The sequence below is a fragment of the Ochotona curzoniae genome, unplaced genomic scaffold (genome assembly GCF_017591425.1).
Source record: "Ochotona curzoniae isolate NIBS_2020 unplaced genomic scaffold, NIBS_Ocur_1.0 scaffold_4683, whole genome shotgun sequence".
In the NCBI taxonomy this organism is placed as follows: domain Eukaryota; kingdom Metazoa; phylum Chordata; class Mammalia; order Lagomorpha; family Ochotonidae; genus Ochotona; species Ochotona curzoniae.
The window spans coordinates 29,437,010-29,457,601 of NW_024467121.1; the positions used below are offsets into that span (position 1 = coordinate 29,437,010).

Consider the following 20,592-nt stretch of genomic DNA (forward strand, 5'->3'; position numbering starts at 1 on the left):
CCCCCGCTCCCTGCCCCTCCCGTCTGGCGCGGCGCGGGGCACTGTGGGGTGTGCAGTTCTCTCCGGCCAAGGTTTGCGGGACGGCCAGGGAGGCTGGACTACATTTCCCGGGAAGCTTTGAGGAGTAACTTTCTGTTTCCATAGAACTGGTGGGAAAATGGCGTCGTTGTTTGTATCCTCTGGGCCAATAGGAAGAGAGCACAGGCGGGCTTTAAAGAACTCTGACCAATCCAATGTCGTCTGAGGGGCCATCCGGGAACGAGGTAGGGGAGGGGAAAGAAAAACAGGGGAGGGGAGAAAGGAGGGAAGGAGGGGGAGGCACGCGGGGAGGGGGGAGGTAGAGCGATGTTTGCCCGTCAGTCGAGTCCGGAGTGAGGAGCTCGGGCGCCGAAGCTGAGGGAGACTCTTCAGCTTAAGCTTGCCGCCGCCACGGCCGCCGCCTGGACCTTTGCCTCGAGGGAGCCGCAGAGGGCCCATCGCCGTCCTCCTCTGGAGGGCAGCGCGATTGGGGGCCCGGACCTCCAGTCCGGGAGGGATTTTTCGTCGTCCCCCCTCCCCCCAGCGAGGAAGCCCGAGCGGCCGCCAAACAAAGGTACCAGTCGCCGCCGCGGGAGGAGGAGGAGCCGGAGCCTCAGCCTCAGCAGCCGCTGGACCCACCGCCCTTCTTCCCCATCTCTCCCCCGGGCCTGCTGGTGTTGGGGGGGCGGTGGAGGAGAAGGGACTCTGGACGTGCCTGGGTCAGATCTCGCCTCCGAGGAAGGTAGGGGCTTTCGCGGTCTCCTAAGGAGGGGTGAGGGGTTCTTGTGGGAGTCCGTGGGCCTGGGCGAGGAGCAGGGGAGCAGATCGCTGTGGTGGTCTCACCCGCGCCCTTGTTCGGGGCCTCGGCCTCCCGGGGGCCCCCGCAGTTGCCGAGTCCGAACAGCCCCTGCCCGGCTGGGCGGCCGCACACTCAGCGGTTTAGCGGCCCTCGCTGGGGGGCCCAGGCGAGGTGTGTGTGTGGAGGGGTCCTCTGTTTGCGAGGATCTCGCTCGCACTGGTCGGGACGCGGGCAGAAGCTCTGCGGCGGGCCGGTCCTGCGCTCGGCCCTCGGGCCCGTCTGGCCGGTGTGGCCCCTGGGGTGGGCCCCCGGCCGGGCTCCGGCCCCGACGTGGGGCTGCCGCGGCCGGTGTGGGGGGCGGGGAGCAGAGCCGCTCTGCTGGGCGACGAGGCCCTGGGGAAGGCCAGCCCCATGCCGGACCCCGGCCGGGCTTGTTGTGAGTTTCTTCACTGACAGAAATGGCGTCATTGTCGGAGACGGGAAACTCCGTCGGGTCCCGACAATGGGGACGGGAAGCTATCGAGCTATGTAGGTGGCTGGGTTTGCGGGGACGGCGAGGCCAGAGGGAGCCCCATATCGGATTGTGGTGATCTGGGGGTGGAGGGCTGGTGCCCTCCCCGATCTGGGCTTCGGGACATCGCTGGCTGCCTTCTTTCCCTCCTCCTCCGCTAGTGCAGAGGGGTGCCGGTGGTGGTAACCGGGTGTCTTTTGTTTCCCCTCCAGGTGCAGGTGAATCTGGTGTTTTCGAGGGGAACGCGGTCCCAGAGTCATCATGAAGGTATGTCTGCCTGCAGAAAACGAACGCCTGCCTGGGTTTTAGGATTCAAGGAGGAAAGGGGCTGGAGCCGCGGCGCTGTGGGCAGAGGAAGGTGTGTTTGGTGGCCTTGGCGCTGAGCCCTGTCCCCCGAGGAGAGGGGGATGAGCTGGGGGCAGGTGCACGGGCTAGGCTGTGCAGTTGGGAGTGAGTTAGAGGGTGTTTCCTGGAGGCTGATGGCTCCGTAGAGAACGGAAGCTTTTTACAGGGAACGGTCGGAGGAACCGCACGCGTGTACAAGTGTTTTCAAAGGGAAAACAAAAAGCAGGTCAAGTCATCTGACTCTAGAAACGAAACTGGATGGTGGTTCTATCGGTTACCCTGCTGAAAGAAAATCTTGTTTAGTGTGCGAACGGGACTGTGGATATTTTTTTTTTTCCTAGTAGAAAACCTGTTTGATAGCCACAAAAAAAAAAAAAAATCCTCCTCATCTGAAGATTTTAAGAGGGAATTTTGGTGATCTTTCCGCAGTCCAGAGCTGACCGTTGTTCTTTGTGTTTGTAGGGATTTGGGCTTGTGTGGCTCCCTTCCCCCCTCCCCCCTCATTATTGATCTCTTTGGTCTGCAATTGTCAGTCGCTCTGTTGCATTGTAATGTTCCGGGAAAACGGATGGCCGGGTTCCTCTTCAATGTAAACATGTTGACTAAATGGAGGATCTGAAAAAAATGCAGTTTGTCTAGCTGGTGGGAGAAAATATAGCAGTAGAAGTCCAGGTGTTTTTTTTTTTTTTTTTCACTTTTGAGGATATCTACATGACTATATAAAAAGCACAAGATATCTAAAAGGTTGATTCAACTGGTGGGAGTTAGGTGCTGGCAGGGATTTTGTCATCCGTTGCAAATGCAGAGGCGCTGTGCTGGGATAGCGGGTTAACAAGCGCAGGAGCACAGCAGACAGCAGGTTAGGGTTTAAGTGTCACTTAGTTTTGACAGTTCCTTTGAACTGGTTCTTCAAAAATATATCTTTTAGAATCAAGACTGCCTTTTCAGTACTTCATCTGAGTTCCAATTTGTAATGAAATTACAAATGTCATTATTTATTTATTTATTTATGAACATGTGAACAAACATTATTGTAGTGTTGTTTGTGAAAGAAAGTAAAAGCTGTGGCTTTTGAAATCCTCACCATTGGAAGTACCTTAGTCTGGTTCTTTGTTGAGTGTGGACACCATGAGCTGCCTGAGAGCTTGTACGGGCTGAGTTGCTGTCTTGCTTCCTTGAAGACATAATCAGTGATGTCTGAGAAACAGATCGCTTTGGTTAGAACTGCTGTGTGGAACAAGAAAAAAGTGGATTTATTAGCAAAACCATGTATTTCCCTGGATGTTGGCTGAAAACTACTTAAGGGCTGAGTTGAATAACATACTAAGAAGTGTTAGATGCTGAATAAATTCAAGGTTTAGTTTGGAACAAATGTTGTAATCTGTCACAGTTCCCAGCGTAGTGCTTGACACATCTTTGGTACTCTGTAAATGTTTAGTTGAAAGAGATTTAAGTTGAAGGTCTTTTAGATATTCCTTTCTTCCTTTAGTTTTCCTTAAAGAATACAAACAAAAAAGCAAAAACTTGTCTGTGAAAAATGAAAGTATATTGGGAACTTTAGTTTTAAAAATGGTACTAGGCAAATGCAAATTTTTTGGTATTATTTTTGACCTGCTAGTTTTAAGTGTTCACTATTTCCATTCTTACTGCTTTTTATAAAAATGTACTGTTAATGTTAAAAGATTTTAAAAGGAAAGAGTTATTTTTAACTTTTTATGAAAAGAACTTTCTGTTGTTGTAACAGGTACTCTTATGGAATTTACTAGTAATGATTGGTGCTAAAAACTTACTTCTTATACCCTTTACTCTACCAAAAGATGACAAGCTGTATATGATTCATATTTTGCCTTAGCAAAAATTGCAGCTCCAACATATTTGACGTTGATTGTATTGAGCCTAAACATTTTTTCATATTCCCAAATTCAATACAACAATGACAATTGAGCTATAAAAGGATTTATATTATTTATTGCATCTTACCAAATATATTTGAACTTTCAAGCAAATTTTGAAATTTGAATTGTCTGTTCTATTAGTGACAATTTTTTTTTGTTAAGTTACACAGTATGGTGGTAATTGAAGGAGAATTTATTAATAGCTTCTGATCATTTCTTCAAAATCCCAAAATAAAGAAAAATATCCTTGCATATGAGACAACTCCAAAAAGCTAACAGAATTTGTGTATTTTGAAAAAAAAAAAAATCTATGCCTGGATTTTAAAAATGTTTGTACCCAGATTCATTTTCCCTGAACTTTTTGGAGTGCTCCTCTTATGCCATTCATAATATTATGTTTGAGCAGAACTTTTCATGTAGTATTACCTTTAGAAGACATTTATGTAAAAACAGCTCTTTTACTGGCTAGTGCACTTTTATGTGGCTGTATTTTTTGCACAATATATTTTTGACAACCATGTTTGTAACACAAAAGATTTGCTGTATGGTGTGTTGAGTTATGTTGAGTTTATTTGTTGTGCTCTTTCAACATCAATAGTAATACATAACTAGGAATTGATAGACTATTAATCTATTATTACATAGATTTTTAGAGATTTTTTAAATTTCTATTTGAAAAGCAGATGTTTTAGATAGAGGAGAACTAGAGAGAAAAGGTCTTCCACAATTGGCCACAACAGCCAGAGCTAAACTGATCCGAAGCTGGGAGCCAGGAGCTTCTTCTAGATCTTTCATGTAATGATTTGGGCCATCCTTCGTTGCTTTTCCAGGCTGTAAGCATACAACTGGATTTTAAGTGGAACAGCTGGGACAGGAACCGGCGCCCACATGGATGCTGGTGCCACAGGACAGAGGATTAGTCTTTTGCCTGACTGCACTGGTCCCAGAGTTTATAAAGACTTAATTTTAATTATGTCACATTTATTTCCTACTTTTCTCCTAACACTTTTTCTGGGTTCATATTATGCTTGTTATTAATGTCATTACATTGCAGTAAACTTTCAAATGAAATTAGGCCAGACGAGCACAATATTGAAGGGGAGGAGTGATTCAACTGGTTACTCTTAGAATATGGGTAGGTATGCTTTTTCACATGTACATTTCTTTCTTCAGTAATCACTGACCATGTAAACCATATACAAATATATCACACAAAAATGGACTGATTACAAATGCCCCTATTAAAGCCCTGTGCATTAAAAATTTCACTTTTTTGTAGCCCTATTAACTTCCTTCTCTCTCCTTTTCTTCTTCTTTTCATAAATTATTCATTTCTTTTATTTTTTAAGATTTACTTATTTTACTTGAGAGTGAGTTACAGAGAGGGAAGGAGACGAGAGAGGATCTTCCATCTGTTAGTTCACTGCTGGCTGATCTGGAACTTGGAGCTTCTTCCGGGAATCTCACATGGGTACAGTCAGCTACCTTCCCAGGTCATTAGAAGGGAATTAGGATCAGAAGTGGAGCAATCAGGACTCAAACTGGTGCCCGTAGGGAATGCTGCTGCCCAAAGTGGAAGATTAGCTTGCCATGCCACTGGGTTGGCCCCAATCTTTCGTTTAATAACAACTCCTTCCATGTGTTCGGCTGTGTGAAATATAGGTGAAATTAAGGAACTTAAAAGTTAGCACAAGCAAAATAAAACAAAACATACAACAAACTGAATTATAAGTATATTTATCATGTACTCTGGATTGACGGAAGAGGACATCTGATCCAGAGAGCTAGTGAAAGTTTTCTGGTGGACTTGGTGTTTTAACTGAATATTGAAACTTTCACTTGGCAAAGAGGATAAAAAAAGAGAAAGTAGGAGTCAGTGGTCGGGATGCCCTTATTATATTCGGATGCTGCGTTTGGGTTCTGGTTCCACTTGTGGTTTTAGTTTCCTTCTGGTGTGTACATGCCCTGGTAGGCAATGGTGATGATTGGTGGTTGGGTTCTTGCTTACCCACGTAGAGAACCTAAATTGAGTTCTTGGCTCCCAGCTTTGACAAACCATGCCTCTGTGAGCTTGCTCTGTCTCTACTTCTCAAATAGTAATAACAATGTGCTTCAGACAAAAAAGGGTTAGCACTGGAAAATACACAATTGGTTGATGTTTCTAGCAATTGTAAATAGTTTGCTTTGGCTGAGTTAACATAAACCATGCTTTTGGGGTGGGCTAGAAAGGCAGTGATGGAAGATGTATGAAGTGAGGGGTCAGAAATTTTCTTGAAAGCCGCATAGAATCACTGAAGGTTTTTAATGAATGCCTGAAGATGCTTGATTTGCATTGCAGAAAGATTTCATAATGCTGTAGTAACTGAAAAGTCATGTGTGATTGGAAGCAGGTGCAAAATGAGTGAGGGCCTGAATTAACGTGGCAGGAGTGGGGCAGGGTAGCAGGTCTGAGACATTCAAGACCTAATTCACACATCTCAGAGTGGGAGGAAGTAAGGCTGTTTTGAACCAAAAAGTAAATTTTTATTTTAATGCTATTTTCCATGAATTTTTGAAGTACTCTTACGTGGTATTTGAAAAGTTTTTAAGATTTGTAATATGGAGAACGTGTTCTGTGCTGTAAACTTGTGATTGCTTTGATGAACAGGTAATTTTGTAAAACATTGACATGCTTTCGGTCCATATTGCTAATTCTTTGCTTATCATATCTTTTAAAAAAGCTAAATGAGTATACAGTTCACTGAGAAATGTGTTTTTTGGTCAACTTGGCCAGTACACTTCATCACTGCACAGGCTGTGTGCCTCGTCCTGCCAGACCTGGTGCTAAGCCTAAAGCAGGGAGCAGTGCTATTCAGAGTAGGAAGTTAGAGACAGGAGGTGCTGCTCTGAGTGGTAATGGAGGGGCCTCCCGAGGAGGTGGCATTGTAAGTATGACAACATGAAAATGTGCTACAGGAAGCCTGTCTTGTTTTGTTTTGTTTTGTTGTTGTTGTTGTTTTTTTATTTGGGTGAAGAGCGTTCCTGCAGAACAAACGAAAGCAAGAATGGAGGTTAAAAGTGTTTGGCTTGTTTGAACTTGGCATATTGAAGGAATGGAAAGGCCAGTGGGACTAGGGTGGTGAGATAGGAGGCTAGAGTGTGGTAAAGACCCATACAACACAAGGAAGGCATTATAGACCATTGTAGGAACTTAAATCCAGTGTGTTAGAAAATGGTTAAGGATCTTCAGCAAGAGAGTGAAGTGATTGGATACAAATGTTTGGAAGCTGTAAGTACAATGTACAGAGTGTAAGACAACAGGGATGGGTGTAGGCAGCCCAGTTTCAGGACTGTCAAGAGAGTCCTGGTCGGAGAAGTCACAGGATGGGTAAATACCTGAAAGCAGGGATGAACAGATTTGAATGGATTGGATATGAGGTCAAGATTCTGCTTGCTGCTGCTTGCAGATGAGCAGATCAGTTGCACCCTGGGGTAACTTTGCACTTTAGAAAACCTTTCTATTGTGATCACTTGGTGGTGGTTCCTTGAATTGAGTATAGCCAGAGGCTTTCCCAACTCCTAGGCTTCCTTGATTAGTGAGCAGTAAGTATTGAGAGAGGCATTCTCAGTTTTTGTTTTTCAGTTTTAAATGGTGAGATACAGTTTGTGCCATAATATTCAGACTTTAAAAGTTTAACAGTTCTTTACTTTTCAGCATTTTAATTTCTATTATCTTAACTGTATCTATATTCACTTCTATTGTCTAACTCCAAAACATTTTCATCCTCCCAAAAAAGAAATCTGTGCGCATTAGCAGCTGCTCTCTTATCCTCTTCTCTGGAGACCACTAATCTATTTATTTTTTTTTTTTACCTGTAAAGATTTGCCTGTTTTGGGCATTTGGCATCGGTGAACTATGTGTCTTCTTTTACTTTGCATGATGTTTTCAAGGTTTATCCATTTTATATTTTTTCATGTTTTTCTATATATTTTTAAGGATAGATTTATTTTTCTTGGAAAGATTTACAGAAAGAAGAGGAAACAAGAGAAAGATCTTCTGTCTACTTGTTCACTCCCCAAGTGACTGCAATGGCTGGAGCTGAGCTGATCCAAAGCTGGGAACCAGGTGCTTCTTCGGGGTCTCCCGCGGGAGTGCAGGGTCCCAAGGCTTTTTGCTGTCCTGAACTGCTTTCCCAGGCCACAAGCAGGGAGCTGGATGGGAAGTGGAACAACTGGCATAAGAATTGATGCCCATATGGGATCCTGGGGGGATGCATGACGAGGATTTAGCTTCGAGGCTATTGTGCAGGGCCGCGAAGTGGAATCTTAATCACTCTGCCAAATGGCTCCATCCTCCAAGGTTTATCTAATTTATTATATGTGTCAGTACTTTGTTCTGTTTTTATTGTTGAATAATGCTCCATTTTATAGATCTATACCAATTTTTAAAAATGAGATTTATTGAAAGCCAGAGTTATAGACAAATGAAGAAACAGAGATCTTCCATCAACTTTTTCACTCTGCAGGCAGCTACAGGCTGGTTGGTCCAAGCTGAAGTTAGGAGCTAGGAACTTCTTGTGAGTCTCTGACGTGGATGCAGGGTTACAAGCACTTGGGCCCGTTTCTGTTGCTTTTTCCCAGACACTTTATCAGGGAGCTGAATCAGAAGTGGAGCAGCCAGGACTTGATCTGGTGCCCGTATGAGGTGCTGGTGCTGCTGGCTATGGCTTTACTTGCTAGGCCTCAGCACCAGTCCTGAGAACCTCTCAAGATAAAAATTGCTACATTTCTGCTATTGTTAGTAGTTCAGGAAATCCTGACATTTAAGTTTTCTGTAAAAATAGTGTGATTTTAGAAATCTTTTTATTTTCTTTTTAAAAGATTTATTTATTTGTTAAAGATAAATTTATTTATTTATTTGAAAGGCATGGTTACTGAAAGAGATAGCCACGACGGCCGGTTCTGTGCCGGTCCAAAGCCAGGAGTCAGAAGCCAGGAGTTTCTTCTCAGTCTCCCATGTGGATATAAGAAACTGGAAACTAGGACCATCCTTCACTGTTTTTCCAGGCTTTTGCAGGGAAGTGGATTGGAAGTAGAGCAGCCAGGATTCAAACTGGTGCTATAGGTGGGGCTACGCTGTGACGCTATCCCTATTTTATTTGAAAGTTAGAGACAAAGAGAGAGAGTCTTTTATGAGTTCACTTTACAGGTGCCTGCAACGTGTAGGGCTGGGCCAGGCTGAGCTCCCGTGTGGACTCCTGTGTGGTGCAGGGCCCCAAGGATTCGGACCTTTGCTATGTTTTGCAGGCCATTTGCAGGGAGATAGCTTAGAAAGGAGTATTTGGGTCATGAACTGGCACCCATATAGGATTGGGTGGTGACTTTACCCAGTATGCCTTAATACTACCCCCAAATGTGAGAATATTCATATTAAAATTAGAAACATTGGGGATTATTTATGAAGTTAATATAAAATTGATATGAGTGTACATTGGATTTCAGGATATTTTTGCAATGAAATAAGCTTCTTTTAGATTTTCCACTGACTTAAAAATGACTTTTATGGGCCTGGCGCAGTGGCCTAGTGGCTAAAGTCCTTGCCTTGAACGCGCCGGGATCCATATGGGCGCCGATCCTAATCCTGGCAGCTCCACTTCCCTTCCAGCTCCCTGCCTGTGGCCGGAGAAAGCAGTCGAGGACGGCCCAAAGCTTTGGGAACCTGCACTTGCGTGGGAGACCCAGAAGAAGTTCCTAGTTCCCGGCTTTGGATCGGCATAGCACTGGCCGTTGTACTCACTTGGGGAGTGAATCATCGGATGAAGATCTTCCTCTCTATCTCTCCTCCTCTCTGTATATCTGACTTTCCAATAAATAAATAAATCTTTTTAAAAAAAATGACTTTTGTGTGATTGCTGTTAACATTTTGTACAGTTACCTTAATGGCATTATCTGAGGCAAGGATAATATCTAATTGAATAGCTATGTGCACTTAGCTTTTGTATGCTGTTAGAGGTAAGTTTAAAATTAAGCATCGCCTTGTATAGTGTTGTTTTCTCAGCTTTACATTAATGGTGGTAGTAAGTTGGTGGAGGAACTAATTCTCTAGGCCAATACTACTGATTTGTAAGAATGAAATCTTTCACAAAATAATGCATATCACTTGCTTTAAAATTTTCTTGAAGATTTATTTATTTATTAAGAAAGGCAGAATTACAGTTGGAGAGAAGGGTAGAGAGATCTGTCTACTTAACTGATGCATTCCCCCGAATCATGGCAGCTGCAGGGACTGGGGCCAGACTGAAGCCAGGATTTACTTCTGAGTCTCCCATGTGGATGGCAGGGACCTGAACACTTGGGCCATCGTCTGCTGATTTCCCACATGCATTAGTGGTGAGTTGGATCAGCAGGGGAGGGCTTGGGCCCGTTGCCTTAGCCTAACAGCTAAAGTCCTCACCTTGAATGCGCCAGGATCCCATGTGGGCGCCGGTTCTAATCCCGGTGGCCATGCTTCCCATTCAGCTCCCTGCTTGTGGCCTGGGAAAGCAGTCCAGGGCAGCCCAAAGCCTTGGGACTCTGCATCCACCCGTCTGGGAGACCTGGAGGAGGTTCCTGGCTCCTGGCTTCGGATCGGCATAGCATCGGCCGTTGCGCTTATTTGGGGGGGGTGAACCATTGGACAGAAGATCTTCCTGTTTCTCCTCCTCTCTCTATATATTTGCCTTTCCAATAAAAAAAATAAATCTAAAAAAACAAAAAAGGAGAGAGATAAAATAAATCTTGGAAAAAAAAGTGGGAGAGCCAGGATTCAGACCCATATAGGATGCTGAAATTATGGTGGCCCTTTTGACTGCTACATCACATTGCCAGGATTGCATATCATTTTTAAGGTAAAAATTTTAGTCTTATTAATTGGGAGATACGAGAAGAATGATAAATAGCAGTATGTCTTGGATAGTAAGACATTTCTTGAGTTTTTCTTATTTAAGCCATTTTTTTGGATCATGGATAAATTTTCAATAATATGATTTAATTCTAGGATTTTTGAACTTGTATTTAAAAGTCTTGTTGTTAACCATCTGGTAATTTGATATTCTCTTGATGGCATTAAATAATTGCTCATCACTATTATTGGATTTCACTGAAAATCACTCTTGGGACTGGCTAGTGCTGTGGGGTTGTAGGCCACGCCTTCCCCTGTGGAGCCAGCATCCCCTATAGGCACCATTCGTAGCCTGGCTGCTCCACTCCCAATCCAGCCCCCTGCTTATGAGCTGGGAAAGCAGAAGAAAATGGCTCAAGCTTTCGGGCCCTGCAACATTGTGGGGAAACCTGTGAGATCCAGACTCCTGGCTTTGGAGTGGCTCAGCTCTGGCCGTTGCGACCATTTGGGGAGTAAATCAGTGGGTGGAGGATCTCTCTCTTTCTCTGTTTCTCTTCTCTGTGACTGTTTCCCAAATAAAATAATAATAAATCTTTTTTAAAATCGCACTTTCAAAACACTTTACCAGCACAAATGAGGTTTATAAACTTAACACACCTTTGAGCAAATGGCATTTAAAAAAAAGGATTCTCTTTTTTTACTCATGTTAGAAATTACACAGGAATGTTACTGTAAAAACCATCTTTGTTTGGTTTAAGTACCCAATAAATAGTGACACTTGGTGATTAAGAGCATATGGCTTGGAAAGAACGAGGTTTGTTTTCACTCCTGTTCCTTACTTGGCTGCTGAGTTTTGGATAGTTACTTATTTTTTAAATGAAAGTAAGTACCAATGTTATTTTATTTGCAAGATGGAGATAATAATAGCTACCTTATAATGCTGTGTGAGTACTAACTGAATAGATACATTCAAAATGCATTATGCTGGGACAAGTGCTGGAGGGCAGTGGGTTGCAATGTGGGCCTTGCACACAGAAGCACAGATTTGATCCGGCCTCCTCTGCTTCAGACTTAGCCGTTCACTGATGCCCCTGGGAAGAAGCAGAGGATAAGCCAGGTCCGTGGGCTCAGCCAGCCAGCTGGAGTCGAGGCTGAAATTCCTGCCTTTTGGCTTCCTCCTGTCCTGGTTGGTGGAAATCTCTGGGAAAGTAAGCCAGTGGACCAAAGATCTCTCTGTCTTTGCCTTTCTCTCTGGTGCTCTGCATTTCAAGTAAGTTAGTAAATCTTTAAAAAAAAAAAAGTTATTTTGACTACTTGGTGTAGTCCTGCATTGTCAATCCTTGGAGACTGTACAGGGTCCTATTAGCTGATAGAGAATTTTTTTAATCAGTTGCCTGAGATAGAATTGCAGTTTCTACACCAGGTTGTGGAGTGTTTTCATACACTTTCTGACAAGGTGGATATCACCTGCCTACCTAGTAGGGGGTGACTAATGACTAAGGGTAATTTACTACATAGCAGGCTCTCAGTAAATTTTAGTTACTGTTAATTAGTTCTATACAAGGAATGTGTAAAATCCTACCAATGTAAATAATATTCAGAGTGATTTAGTGATCATAGTTTGAAAAATTAAATTAAAAATTGTTTTAAATATATATATTTTAATTTACTCGAGAGGCCTACTTACAGAGAGAGGGGAGAAGAAGATCCTTCATCTACTGGTTCACTCTCCAAGTGGCTGCAATGCCAGGGCTGGGACAGGTCAAAGCCAGGAGCCTAGAGTTTTTTTTGGGTCTCCCATCTTGGATGAAAGGGCCCATGCACTCAGGCCATCTTCCATTGCTTTCTCAGGAATGTTAGTGGGGAGTTGGAGTAGAAGTGGAGCAGCCAGGGATCAATAGAGTGCCCATATAGGATGCCAGTGTTACAGGCAGAAGACTAAGCCATGCCACAATGCTGACCCCAAGTTTTTTTTTTTTTAAGATTTATTTTTATTTGGAAAGCAGATTTACAGAGAGAAGGAAAGATAGGCAGAGAGAGAGAGAGAGAGAGAGAGAAAGAGAGAGATATCTTCTATCAACTGGTTAATTTTCTAAAATGGCCACAATGGTCAGAACTGAGCTGATCTGGGTCTCCCATTTGGGTGCAGGGCCCAAGGACTTGAGCCATGCTTTGCCACTAAGCAGGGAGCTGGACTGGGAGTGGAGCAGTTGGGGCATGAACCAGTGTCTGTATGGGATGCCATTGTCACAGGGAGAATTAGCTTGTTATACCACCATGTCAGCCCCATGGCCCCTATATTTTTAGTTTTCTAAAAAAGATTTATTTTGTTCATTTGAAAGACACACACCCTCATGCACACTGATGTTCCTTCTGCTGATTCACTTCCCAAATAGCCTTAACACCAGGACTGGGCCAGGCCAAAACCAGGAGCCTGGTGTTTCTTCTGGATCTTTCATCTTGGCGCAGGGATACAAGCATTTGGGCCGTCTTTCACTGCTTTTCCCAGGCTTTTAATTAGGGATATGGATTGAAAGTGAAGCAGCTGTGACACAAACCATTTGGTATGCAGTGTCATGGGGTAGCCACCATGCTAGCTCTGTCAATGGCCGGAGCTGAACTGGTCTAAAGCTGGGAGCCAGGAATTTCTTCTGAGTCTCCATATGTGTACAGGGGCCCAAGAACTTAGGCCATCCTCTACATTTTTTTTTTTTAAAGATTTATTTATTGTTATTGGAAAGGCAGATATACAGAGAGGAGGAGAGACAGAGAGGAAGATCTTCTGTCCAATGGTTCACTCCCAAGTGGCTGCAACCGCTGGAGCTGAGCCAATCTGAAGCTAGGAGCCTCCTCCAGGTCACTCACCTGGGTGGGTGCAGGATCCCAAAGTCTTTGGGCTGTTCTCAACTGCTTTCCCAGACCACAAGCAGGGAGCTGGATGGGAAGCGGGGCTGCTGGGATTAGAACCAGTGCCCATATGGGATCCCGGTGCGTGCAAGGCGAGGACCTTTAACCACTACACTATTGTGCCAGGCCCATCCTCTACTTCTTTTCCCAGGCCTTAATCGAGAAGCTGAATTAGCAGTGGAGTAGCTGGGACTCTAATAGGCACCTAAATGGAGTTGCTGCATCACAGGTGGAGGATTATATTGCTGTGCCACTGCATTGCCCACCTCCCCCACTTGTATGAATTTTTTAGCTTAAAAGTTTACTTGGGGAAAAGTTGCATATTTGTAATTGAAAAACCTGTTATTCTAGTCTTTTTAGAATCATAAAGATAGAATATTTAGTGCAAAGTAAGCCAGATTTCTTCATTCCAGGAACTGTTTGCTGTCATTTTAACCTTTATTTGGCAGGTACCTTCCTCATGTAGAATTTATAATACTTGTCTTCCTTTCTAATTTGCTGTCATCTTTTTGAATGGGATTTTCTTAGGGGAAAGGTTAATAAAGCTTTGACACCTAGAGGATTGTTACTGGAGAAGGTGAACCACTGGAGATATTTGTTTTGGGTGGTTCAATCACCTTTAATTTTGCTTATGTAGTCCAAATTTTTTTTTTGCCAGCTTTTGGTCACATCACTGTTGGAATGTGGAGCTGATCTGGCATGGTATGCTTGTGGACAGGGCCACTGAGTGACAGGCCCTGCTAGGGTCCAGAGTCTCTGTTGTTTGGGAGAGCTGAATAGGCCCAATGGCAAAGGAAGCACTATTGCTGTCAGAGGTATTTAGTGAGGTTTTAAAATATTTTATTTATTTATTTGAGTGTTGGAGTTACTGAGAAGGAAGGAGTCATAGATCTTCCAGCTGCCGATTTACTCTCCACGTGGCTGCAGTGGCCAGGGTTGGGCCAGGCTGAAGCCAGGAGCCAGAAGTTTCTTCCAGATTGCCCACATTGGTGTCAGGGCCCTGCTGCTTTCCTAGGCACATTGGCAATCACAGTTGGAGGCAGTGACTTTACCCACAGTGTGACAATACTAGCCTCCTAAGATTTATCTTGATATGGATATCTACTAAGGGACTGGTTTCTGTTTTGTTTTTTTTTTTGTTGTTGTTGTTGAACATTATTACTGAAAGCTGCTCAGTGAAGTTCTTTTAAAAAGAAAAACCCATGAGCTTTTAACATTTAGTAAGTCATCTATTTTTACTTTGTGTCAAGCTAAAATATTTTTCTTTTCTTTATGATTTATTTAAAAGGCGAAACCAGGGCTAAGCCAAACTGAAGTCAGGAGCCAGGAGCTTCTGTCAGGTCTTCCACATGAGTACAAGGGCCGGAGCACATGGGCTACCTTCAGTACTTTCCCAGGCACCTTAGCAGGGGTCTGGATCAGAAGTGGGGCAGCCTGGACCTGGGACTTGAACTGGTATCCATACGGGAAGTGGTGCTACAGGCATAACTGACTTTGCCCCCCGAAACTGACCTCTGTAATATTTTTCTAAACTAGTTCTACTCCAAGTAAAATTAGAAGTTACAGTAAAAGCAGTAAGGTTTTAAAAAAATGATTATTAAAAATTGAATAATTAAATTGTAATACACATTTCTGGTCTCACTTCCTGTACTAGTGCATATAAAATTACAATTTTTTCTGATTTCTAAAAGTGGATTCATACATATTGTGCATAGCTCCTTTTTTTTGTTCTGTATTGATACATACCAATCTGTATCATTTTAATATTTTTAAGATTCATTTATTTAATTGTCATAGTGACTGATTAAAAGATCTTCTGTCCACTGGTTCACTCCCCAAATGGTTAGGATTGGGCCAGGATGAAGCTAGGCGTTGAGAGCTTTGTCTGGGTCTCTCCTTAGGGTTGTGTATATTCAAGTAGTTGGGCCATTGTCTGCACGATAGTGTAGTGGTTAAGGTCCTCACCTTAAACGTCTCGGGATCCCATATGGGCACTGGTTCTAATCCCGGTGGCCCCACTTTTCATCCAGCTCCCTTTTTGTGGCCTGGGAAAGCAGGCAAGGACAGCCCAAAGATTTTGGGACCCTGCACCTGCGTGGGAGACCTGGAGGAGGCTTCTGGCTTCAGATTGGCTCAGCGCTAGCGGTTGCGGCCGTTTGGGAGTGAACCATCGGATGGAAGATCTTCCTCTCTGTCTCTCCTCTCTGTATATCCGCCTTTCCAAAAAAAATAAATAAAATCTTAAAACAAAAAAAAGAACTATTGGCAGTTAGAATTAAAGTGGAACAGTTGGGCCTCAATCCAGTGCTCCAGAATGGATGCTAGTGACACAGGCAATGATTTCACCCACTGTATCACAGTACTGTTCACTATCTTTTTTTTTTTTTAATGGACTTAGCAACATTTTACTTTCTTCAATGTGCTGGTTTCTCTATTTGCATATGACTGACCACTGTGATTAAGCTTAGCCAGTTATGCCTTTACAGTAAAGGCCTCACAGCAGTGTTTAACCCTGAGTAGGTAATCAGTAAATATTAATATATATGAATCTAGTGTTATTGGATGGTGAATAGTACCAGTAAATAGAATGTGCATGTGGGTTATTATTATGTGAATTATTATTATTATTATTATGGCTTCTCATTATGTGAATTATTATTGCAGTTAGTATCAATGAAAGCCTGCCATGTAAGAGTGCCACTGGAAGGATAGGTGTGAGAACTGGTGAGTGCCTTGTTTTGCCGTATGGCACAGTATTTGGGGAAATTCTTTTTTTCTTTTTTAATATATATATATATATATATATATTAAATTGGAAAGGCAGATCAGATTTACACAGAGGGAGAAACAGAGAAAGCTCTTCTATCTGCTGATTCACTCCCCAAATGGCTACAAGAACTTCTTCCCCGAAGAGTACGTAGATGCAGGGCCTCAAGGCTTTGGACCATTCTCTATTGCTTTCTCAGGCCATAGGCAGGTAGCTGGATAGGATGAAGAGCAGCTGGGACACAACCTGTTGCTCATATGAGATCCTGGCTCTTGCAGAGGGAGAATTAGCTAATTGAACCATCACGCAAGGGGAAATTCTTAAGGAACCTATACTGTTCTGTGGGATCCCTAGTAACATTTGTGGGAAAGATTAATTTTGGGCCACAGCATTGTAGGCAGTGATTCCCAAAGATGTCCAGGGTCAGAATGATTGGTTTATAAGGGATTACTTAGTACTTACACTTACATAATGTTTTAAAATGGCAATTAGTGCTTTAAAGTTTTGTAATCATTAGTTATTTCTTAGAAGAACCCTTGGAGGCAGATCAACAGCATTTTTCCCTTTTTATGGTTGAAGAAGCAGATGCAGAGATGTTGAGTGATCTGCCTACAGGCACACATTAAACCGATTGCAGAACCTAGGCTGTAGTTAGTAGACTGAACCACACTGCCTTTCTACTAGTTATTAATTATAAATGAATAATAAACTCATTGCCATTTTGTGACCTTTTCATGGTTTTATTGAATAGTAAGTGAAGTTTAGGAACTTTTGCCTACTTTTAATATTGGAATATAGCAGTTTTAAAGCCAGAATTTACTTGCATTGGGTTATTAAACATTTATATGTAAATTTATCCTGTTAAGAATAGGAGACATTCTATGAGAATATATTAAAATAAATTAATGTAACGAACATTTGGTACAGTGATTAAGATGCTGTTTAGGGTACCTGCATTCCACATTGGAGTGTTTGTTCAAGTTCCAGTTTGCTGACGATTCTGCTTCCTGCTAACACGCAGTGGTTGAAGACCCAAGTACTTGAGTCCCTGTCACCCATTTGTATTGAGTTCTAGACTCTTGGCTTTATTTGACCCAGCGTAACTGTTGTGGAAAGTTGGAGAGTGAACTGTGAATGGAAAAGATCTGATTTTCATATAAGAATGAAAATAAATGAGCTGTAACTGGATTCCTGGCACGTTTGTAGAAGATCTGGGTTGAATCTCTGACTTGTTGCCTTAGCCTGGCCCAGCCCTTGTCATTGCACATGTTTAGAGTGAACCAGCAGGTGACAGTTCTTTTTTTTCATTTCTCTGCCTCTGATATACAAAAATAACAAAAACAAAAACAAACAAAAACCAAATAAAAATGGACTATCATAGACTTAATTCTTAGGAGAATCTTTGCAGACATGAAAATATTATTATAGGGTCCAACGCGGTAGTCTAGTGGCTAGAGTCCTCGCCTAGCATGCCCCAGGATTCCATATGTGTACAGGGTCATATCCCAGCTGCTCAGCTTCCCATCAGCTCCCTGCTTGTGGCCTGGGAAGGCAGTGGAAGATGCCCCAAAGTCTTGGGACCCTGCACCCACGATGGAGATCCAGAAGAAGCTTTGGGTTTCTGACGTCAGATTGGCTCAGCTCTGGCCATTGCGGTCACTTGAAGAGCGAACCAGCAGAAGGAGAATATTCCTTTCTCTCCTTTGTGTAGATCTGCCTTTCCAATAAAAATAAATAAATCTTGAAAAAAAAAAGATTGGGCCCTGCACGGTGGCTTAGCAGCTAAAGTCCTTGCCTTGAGCAGGCCGGGATCCCATATGGGCACTGGTTCATGTCCCAGCTGCCCCACTTCCATCCAGCTCCCTGCTTGTAACCTGGGAAAACAGTCATGAATGGCCCAAAGCCTTGTGACCCTGCACCCACATGGGAGACCCGTAAAAAGCTCCTGGTTTCTGGCTTTGTATTGGCTCAGCTTCAGCCATTGCAGCAGCCTGGGGAGTGAACCATCGGATGGAAAATCTTCCTCTCTGTCTCCCCTGCTCTGTGTATATCTGACTTTCCAGTAAAAATAGTAAAAATTTAAAAAAATTATTATTGTAAATTAGTAAGAAAAGGCAAAAGGTTTTGAAGAGCTAGTATGTAAGGAGAAAAGTGAATCTTCAGGTTATTTTGTTGCAGCTTTTTGATTTGAAGTTTGAATTGCAGCATGGTGACCCAGGTAGCCACAAGAGGCCATGAGGCACGTTGTATTCAGAGCCCAACTCTTCTTCCAGATGATAACATAGAGGGTTAACTAACTTAAAATATGCATATACCTAGGTGGCTTCTCTTGAGTCCTTTGTCTGCTTGAAACACTTTTTGTTTACTTGCTTAGACATCATTTCTTTTACTGCATGCATACTCTGATTATAAGCAATTTTCTCTGATTTTTTCTCTTCCCCCACCACCAATGAAGAAAGAATCTCAGCTGTAATATTTTTACATTGATTTGGTGTGGGAGAGTTCAAATACTTCACAGCTTATGAAGAGATTTGATTTAAGGAATCATTCAGAGCCTGAACATTATATATTCACTTTTGGAGTGTTAACACAGAAAGTTTGACTGGAGTATATTGTAAATCTTTGATATAATGCTTATTGTGGGGCTGGCAAGGTGATGTAGCAGGCTAATGCTCCACTCTGTGGCTCTGGTGTCCCGTGTGGGTGCTTGTTATTGTCCTGGCATCTCCACTTCTACCCCAGCTCCCTGCTTATGGCCCAGGAAAGCAGAGCATGGCTTACGTCCTTGGGACTGCGCACCCATGTGGAATGTCTAAGAAATTTCTAGCTTCTGGCTTCAGATAAGCTCAGCTTCAGCTGATGCAGCTGTGTGGAAGCCGATAGAAGACTTTCAGTCTATCTCTGTAAGATCTGCCTTTCAAATTAAAAAAAAAAAAACTTAAAAAAATTGTTTTTGCTTTTTAGTAGTTAACATTTCTATTTTTTTTAGTAACCATGCTATTGTAAATTCATCTTTGGTTGGTAAGGGAACTTTGCATTTCTCATGGAGTCAGACTCATCAGTTTCATCTTGTTCTGAAATAGAATTAAAATATTTATCAGTCTGTCCTGGTCATGTTCTGTGTGTCAGCGTTATGGTTTTTGTTGCAATGATAATTTTACTACTACTTAGTGTTTAACATATATCATCATGTTATTTACATTTTTAAATTTAGTCCTTTGACCATCCTGAGGGTTATAAAGGTACTTAAAAGAGTACATGGAAGAAAGAATTAAAAGCTAAGATAGGCAGGACGTTGTGGTGCAACAGTTGCTGCTGCTTGACGCGTGTCCTTTACTGGAGTACCTTCTGGTCTTGCTTTCTGTTAACGCATCTGGGAGGCAGCAGATGGTGGTGAGGAGTTCAGTGCCAGTAGGCTGCTTTCCTTCTGGAGGGTCCACACGGTTGGTTTCCTTGCCCTTTTGCCCTTTTCCATTTTGCAGAGGATTTAAATGTTTGTTTCATTGTCATGGTCTCTTCTGTTGTCAGAGCCAGCAGTGGTCCAAGCACTTGGGACTTCCTATTTGGCTCTCCCTGGGGCATTAATGGGGAGTTGGACAGATCTTGAACCAATGCCCATATGGGATGCTGGCATCAAAACAATGGCTTAACTTGCTGCAGTACAGCTCCAGTCTAGAATATTTACTTTAAATAAATGTTTTATATTTAATTTTTAAAAGAATTTGTTTTTTTATTTTTTAAAGATTTATTTTTATTGCAAAATCAGATATACAGAGAGGAGGAGAGACAGAGAGCAAGATCTTCCTTTTGATGGTTCACTTCCCAAGCAGCTGCAATGGTTGGTGCTGTGCCAATCTGAAGCCAGGAGCCAGGAACTTCTTCTTGGTCTCCCACATGGGTGGGTGCAGAGTCCCAAGGCTTAGGGCCGTCCTCAACTGCTTTTCCAGGCCACAAGTAGGGAGTTGGATGGGAAGTGGGGCTGCCAGGATTAGAACCAGCGCCCATATGGGATCCCAGTGCATTCAAGATGAAGACTTTAGTTGCTGGGCTATCGCGATGGGCCCTAAATAAATGTTTTAATTACCAAGAATTGATGGATATTTGGTGCAGCAATTAGGATGCCACTCGGAGTGACCACGTCCCATATTGGAACAACTCGGTTTTTGTTTTGGCTCTGCTTTCAATTCTAGCTTCCTGCTGATGTGTACCTTTGGGAACACAGTAATGTTTCTGTTATCTGGGTCTTGTCACCCATGTGGGAGTGCTGGATTGAATTTCAGCCTCTTAGCTTTGGTCTGTTCTAACCCTGGCTGTTGAGGGCATTTGCGGAGTGGACCAGTAGGTGATCAGTCCTTGATTGTCTGACCTTCAAATAAAATGAAAGCAAAGGATACTCAAAAGTCATTCTTAGCTCAAATGTGACGAACAAGACATTTGGTTCATTTAGGTTTTCATTGTTAGATTGTTATTTTTGCTTTTGAATTTTTAAGA

At 42.9% G+C, this 20,592-nt stretch overlaps 1 protein-coding gene across 6 annotated transcripts in view; it reads left to right on the forward strand.

Annotated features, from left to right (window-relative positions):
• The first annotated feature begins 340 nt into the window (after positions 1-340).
• ARID4B (AT-rich interaction domain 4B) overlaps positions 341-20,592 on the forward strand; it is a 106,736-nt gene continuing 86,484 nt past the window's right edge. For 2 of the 6 annotated variants that reach the window (XR_005882489.1, XR_005882490.1), the window contains exons 1-2: positions 341-760; positions 1,541-1,595. Coding sequence is in view for 4 of the 6 variants with exons in the window: in XM_040967888.1 (XP_040823822.1) it covers positions 1,590-1,595 (6 nt within the window). In the remaining 2 variants the exon portion in view is untranslated. The remainder of the gene's footprint in view (positions 761-1,540; positions 1,596-20,592) is intronic. The other 4 variants (XM_040967889.1, XM_040967890.1, XM_040967888.1 and 1 more) reach the window with 3 other exon arrangements.